The sequence below is a fragment of the Pleurodeles waltl genome, chromosome 8 (genome assembly GCF_031143425.1).
Source record: "Pleurodeles waltl isolate 20211129_DDA chromosome 8, aPleWal1.hap1.20221129, whole genome shotgun sequence".
Lineage (NCBI taxonomy): Eukaryota > Metazoa > Chordata > Amphibia > Caudata > Salamandridae > Pleurodeles > Pleurodeles waltl.
In genome coordinates this window covers 59225632-59232358 of record NC_090447.1, presented here as the reverse complement: position 1 = coordinate 59232358, position 6727 = coordinate 59225632, and the positions used below count along the sequence as shown (strand labels likewise).

General features: G+C 40.2%; 1 protein-coding gene across 1 annotated transcript; it reads left to right on the top strand.

Moving 5' to 3' along the window:
* Positions 1-4609: 4609 nt before the first annotated feature.
* On the top strand, positions 4610-5563 carry LOC138249422 (olfactory receptor 52D1-like). Its single transcript, XM_069203382.1, has one exon. The coding sequence runs from the start codon at positions 4610-4612 to the stop codon at positions 5561-5563; it is 954 nt and encodes a 317-aa protein (XP_069059483.1).
* Positions 5564-6727: the final 1164 nt, after the last annotated feature.

The window sequence follows — 6727 nt, the reverse complement described above, 5'->3', positions numbered from 1 at the left end:
ACATTTATTATCCCATCACTCATACTTTTCCATGAAAGACTATTGTAACATCATGATAGGGAGGCATGTGGGTTGGACTGGACCTTTGCAGAAATCTATTCAAGGGAATGCATTATTTGTTAATTGTAGATATCCATTGCTTGCTAAGCGAATTCAGAGTCATCATCTTAGATTGCAAAGCGATCGGTCTGTTAACGTTTTGTCCCTGGATTTCTTTTATAGGCATCTGAAAGACAATTATGGATTTTCCACATGTCCCATCCCTACAACCTGTACTACAGAGGCCCAATCTGAGTACCCCATGCCATAATAAGTTTTCACCGCTGGAAGGTTTAAATGAGTTAGACTGACAACCCCTGGGTGCAGATGAGGTGACTGTTCCCTCTAAGAGTCAAGTTTTGTAGTCTTCCAGTATTTCCTTGGATCCAGTTTGTTTTATCTGCCAATCTAGTTTCCTGGAAGCTTGCTGGCATGGTGTCTAAGCTATTGCGCCCATATTGGAGCCAGTTTATAGACACATACAACATTGGTCTTTTCTAGGAGACATGGGATTTGTGCCCTCAGTTTTACTTTATGTTTATTTATTTTGATCTAGCTGCAACAACCTCAGGTAAAGGGGGTTCGCAGCCTGGATCAAATTCACCCTACAATGTGTGTCCAAAGGTATTAGCCTAGGTTTGTGGGTTGTCCTGAGTGCCACCCTACAGTTCCCTTTGAGTGAATCTCTTTGTGTATATAACATTTATTGTAGGCATGGAGTGGCAAAGATGAAATATTTATCATGGATTTAATTAATGTCCACCTGATGATCATACCTGCAGGGTGTTTCAAAATTGTGGCAGGTGATTTTAACTGTAAGTTTGAGCCACTTGGCATTGATTCTGAGAACTTGTCCGGGGAGGAGGATACAACATGGTGGGTCCCAGCAAAGAAGTGGACAGCTGCAATATTACAGTTCAATGCATTCACCCTGAATAACGGTGTCCGAGCATGTAATGGAAGATCATCATCAGACAAAACGTGGAGGCACACATATACTCACCAGAAAGGTCCATCCTTATAGACTATACTATGCTTAAACTTAGACCGTGGCCTATGATAATTGGCATATCTGTGGCGCCCTGTTAGGATAGTGGGCACAACTCACTGAGTCTCACTTTGATATGATTTGGTCCCTGCAGCCCTAGCTCCGTTATGGAACTCTTGGACTGGATACTTATCCTCTCCAGTAATTACCACAGGCTAACATGGAGCTTGGTGGCTGATTCCCTGGCCATCTTAATTCAGGTCTATGAGGTGGTTGCTTCTAGCTTATAGATGGCACAGACAGAGGGTTGGAATATGTTGCATGCATATCTTTGAGGAGATTTAGTAACATCCATAAAACAATGTTTTCCTATATTAGGAACATGTTCTTGGTGGAATGTAGGGCTTTCTCTAAGAGGGAGAAAAAGGCATGCTGGTATTCCAATTCTTGCAGATATGTGAGGCGAGCCCTGTTCACCCCTATAAAAGATAAGGACAGGAGCTCGATACATGCAGCTAGGTCGTGTTACAAAGCCAGCATAAAAAAAGGCCAAGAGACCGGGTGCTTGCCATGTGGGCCACCGTACTAAATGTTCTCAAGAGGAAGGATCAGCGTTTCTTTTGGCGTTTACTAGCATATAGTAATCCTGATACTAACTTGCTCTTTGATAGCAATATTTCTGCTAGGACTTGGGCTGACCATTTTTCTAATCTCTAGTCTACTGACACTACTATGGATCCCCCTGTGTGTGAGGATAGTGGTACATCTTTGGCCGTTGGGAAAAACGTTATTGCTAGGCATTCCTCAGCCATTACCAACCCAGGGAGGGATGCTGCTGAAGTCAATGAAGTTAATAAACAATGAAGTTAATAAAGCAATGAAGTTAATAAGTCAATGAAGTTAATAAAGCAATTCTTTGGATATCTCCTAACAAAACTGCTGGTCTAGACAGAATTCTTGGGGACCTCTTCAAGGCCAAGAAGGATATCTGGAGCCCTTAGTTTGTTTTGATCTTTAACTGCATAATGAGTGGTCCAACCATGCCTCTTACATGGGCTGGGGCTGAGATTATTACAGTATTCAAAAAGGTGTCAAGGGCCCTTCCTTCCAACTAGAGGCCCAACAGCCTGAGTGACAGTTCTCCAAAACATTTTAGTCGGCTCATACTGGAGAGGTGGCATGATTGGATGACAGATGCAGGATTACTGACCCCATTGCAAGCAGGGTTTGGGCATAGAATTAGCACCATAGACCAGGTGTTTCATGTCAACTGATTTATTAGAAACATGACTCTGCAGTTTTCGTTGACCTCCGGTCAGCTTTTGACCTGGTACCTAGGGGTACTTCCTTGATAATATTATCAGACTACATTCCAACAACTAAGCACAGGGAAGATGTGTCTCCAGGGAAAATTGACTGCTCCTTTTCCAGTTACATGGGGTGTGAGACAAGGTTATGTGCTTGCCCCCACCCTTTTTCTCTTCTATATAAATGATTTAGTATCCCAACTTGGATTGTGTGACAATGATGACGCGCATCTTACTGGTAGGAAGGTCCTGGCCCTCTTGTTTGCAGATGATGTGCTTTGGATTTCCAAAGCTCTTATGGGGATGTAGCGGCTATTGGATCAATTTGGAATATTCTGCAAACAGAGAGGCAAGGAGGTCAATCTTAGCAAAACCAAGTATATGGTCTTCAATCTCTGTTCATTAACTCGCTCCCCTTTGACTCTTGATGGTGTCCCTTTGGAGAGAGCTCACACATTTGAATATTTAGGGATCATGATTACTGAACAGATGGATTGGATGGCATATGTACAACAGTGCAGGCTCAAGATGGAGCAAAACATAGGGGGCATCCTATGGTTCCACAAAGGCTCCCCTTTACACCCAGTAGCCCCCACTCCAAACATATAATCATTGAATACTTGGGGCAACTCTCTATGGAGGGGAAAATTGGGGTAACATGGATGTCAGAAGCCTGGAAAAAGTTAAAAAATGGTTCCTGCCATTACTCACTAATCTCCGTATAAGCACCCCCCTAACTCTCCTGCGGCTTGAGGTTTGTCTTCAACCTCTCTCTGATAAAGTGGGCCTTAGACTCATCTTGTATTGGTGTAGGAGTTGGGTGACGTCTGCACTATTACCATAATGGGAGGGTTTGCAGGACATTTTGATGCTCTGGGGCCTCTAGAAGTTCCTGGCTTAGGTATTTCCAATGCAAATTGAGTGAGATGGGGTGTAGGAAGCTAAAGAGATGTTGAATCAGATACTTAAGCACATATTTTGGCAATACATAGATCATTTGTTATTGTGTTCTGCTAGAGTGGGCTCCCTCACCTCTGCCTTTCTTGAATATAAAGATTGAAAGATTGCTACATTAAAGAGCGATGTTTAGAAGTGATTGATCCCCCCAAAACCAAAATCTTATATATGAAATGTCGGTTTGGGACCTTGCCTTTGCAATCAGCAATGGTCAAGTGGCTTCATACATCCAACAAATCAGATGGGAACTGTCCTTTCTGTCCCGAGCTATCTGAGACCATTTTTCATGCTGTAATGTCTTGCCCATCTTATGCAGGTATAGAAGAAAGTGGATCTTACCACTTTGTCACAACGTGGGGTTTAGAGACTGTAGAACTGCAATCTGGATTCTTAGAAGTGATGTAATGCCATATTTGCTGTCTATATTGAATATATGGAGACTCAGAAATAAAAGGTTAGTTCTCTGATGGATATGTTTTTGATAATGTTTGTGCTCTAGATCTCTCTTGACCTCAAAACCTTGGGACTTACTTCTCTGGGGGTACCAAACTTTATGAAGGGCCCTTATGATTTATGTGTTTTATAGAGATTGTGAATGGACTGTCTTTTTCTAATTTTACTATCTATGTGATTTTAGGAATTGTATTGTTATCGTACTTATGGCTTTTATTCTTTTTAATAATGATGTTGATGAAATATTTGTGTGATTATACACTTTAAGGCTGTGCCTTGACAATTGCAAGATGACTATTTCAAGTTGTTTGTGTTGTGCAAATTTTACACACATGCTAAGAGCACTATTGACCATTATGCACCTTCGTAAAGATAATCCCATTTTTTTTAACATAGTATGATATATGAGTACTGTATTTGTATTTACTGTGGTTTTCTTTTATGGATTTGTTAATCCAAATAAAGAATTTGAACAGTTATGAATCTGTTTCCTGTAACGTTACAAAACCTGTAAAGTGGTCTTCTAATGCTGCTTTTTCAGTTGCACTATATAATACTGCCAATAAAAATAATAAAGATATACTCTGACCTGATTATATAGCACGTTATAATAATATTTGCATCACTCCTTGTCTCATTATTCAACTTCTGAAAAGTACAGCATACACGAAATTATGATACTTCGTTTTTTTTAAAGACATCCTTAGCCTCTAAATGAAGCTTTTTATGTGTGCATTAAACTGATGGTGCTTTAAATATTAATCAGGTTGTCCATTGATGCAACATCATATTATCCGACTGATCATTGACAAATTCTTCTCCTTCTGTTTTTTTTCAGGTAGTAAAGTAATCAGAGCATGTCCCAATGAATGGTAATATTACAATCACCTTTGTGCCACCTTCAACAGTCATTTTGATGGGCATCCCAGGACTGGATTCCATCTTCCATTGGATTTCTATACCCTTCTGTTTCATGTATGTGGTGGCTCTTTTGGGGAACTTCACCATGATTTATTTAATAGTCTCTGTGCCTAGGCTTCATGAGCCCATGTATTATTTTCTCTGTATTTTATCTGTCACTGACCTGATGCTGTCCTCCACTATATTACCTAAGACATTGGCCATTCTCTGGTTCACTGCTGGGGGGATGACATTTATGGGTTGCCTTACTCAGACCTTCTTTGTTCATTTTTACTTTCTGCTGGAATCTGTCATTTTGCTGTCTATGGCCTTTGACAGGTATGTGGCAATTTGCAAGCCCCTGAGATACACAACGATTCTCACCAACAAGGTGATTAGAAACATGGCACTTGTTTGTGTCACTAGGAGCATTACCTTTGTTGCTCCTGGCATTTATTTTTTAAAGAACCTAAAATATTGCAGCAATAAAGTGATCCATCATACTTATTGTGAAAATATGGCAGTAGCCAAACTGGCTTGCGGAGACATAAGTTCAAGCAGTGTGTACGGCATCACTGCAGCTTTCTTGACCACTGGCTTGGATTTTGTTTTCATTATTGTGTCGTATGTGCTGATCCTAAGAGCTGTATTTGCCCTTCCTTCCAAGGATGCTCGTCTGAAGGCACTAAGCACATGTGCTGCCCATGTCTGCATTATATTGATATTTTACATCCTGGCATTCTTTTCTTTCTTTATACATAGGCTTGGCATGGGTATACCACCATACATTCATATCCTACTTGCAAATCTCTACATGGAAGTCCCGCCAATGTTAAATCCAGTAGTTTATGGGGTTAACTCAAAGGCCATTAGGACAAGTTTAAAGAGGCTGTGCCAGTGGAGAACTACTCAGCACTAAAATTGATGCTGCAAGAAAGGTACAAAAAAGATTACTTCCTCTGGTTCTGGTGCCAATATTTTAGAAATCAAGTGGAAATCCTAATATTTTATGAGCATTGAAAACAAACTTTTAATCAAGGGTTGCATTCAATGTCCTTCTATTGGGTTTACTACTAGTGAAAGCCTTTGTGGCATTTTTTGAATGAGAACACTTTTTCATGGTATAATGATCCAGGATGCTTAATTCATAGAACTAAACAACTACAATTTTGGAATACAAGTTACTGGGAAAAGCACCTTTATGAGCAAATTTGAAATGGATCCAGGCCTGGAAGAGCAGACATCTATCCCTGAATTCTCAAATGAATAAGATTTTTATTATTGTGCACCCTATTATTTAAAGGATTAGGTGAAATTAAGGCATGATGTAAAAGGCCTTAGGAGGGTCATGCAGTTATCTGCTGGACGCCCAAAGCCAAGCCCATATTCACAGGGTGAACAATGCCCCTCAAGGACTGCTTTCATTTTACAAATCCAAAACACACCCTTAGAATAAAGATATCAATAGTTTATGACTACAACTGCAGTTGCAAAGCATGGTTACAAGGCACTGAGATTCATAGGAAGGGTTCTGCCACTTGGCTGCTAGTTCCTTCCATTGTAAATATTGAGATTCAAATTTTGGTATCACAATATATCAATTTTTACTTTGGAAATTGAGCCTTGATTACAAGTGGGCCAATGAATGCTAATTAATACTACTACTACAGTAATTGGAATTTCAAGCTTTGCAGCCATTATCACACTCCTGCAATTGGCCCTGGGTAGATTTTGAGAGGATGATCATGCTGATATTTAAATGCTGAACATACAGGAAAATGTGAATTTTGGTATAGTGATTACCAAGTGCACAGCATTAGTCCCTGTTTACAGTGAGTAGGACTAAGAGGTTCGTACTATACCTTGTAATTGACTTATCCCATGTAGTCGACACTGACAGGGCGTGGTAAACCTCTAAACCACAATCGGGGCACTCATCACCAGGGGAGTAGTGTTTGTTATTTGGTAGCTAAAATGTGCTTTAGTAATTTACAGACTTTGCAACCGCCAATTAGGTGTGTGTGACATGTATCTTTTTTACTAAAGCCATTTTAGGAGACAGATCTTAAAATGGGACTGCAAG

Bases quoted from the DNA above. Each gene is read 5' to 3' on its own strand.
- LOC138249422 (XM_069203382.1), top strand. From the start codon at position 4,610: ATGAATGGTAATATTACAATCACCTTTGTGCCACCTTCAACAGTCATT.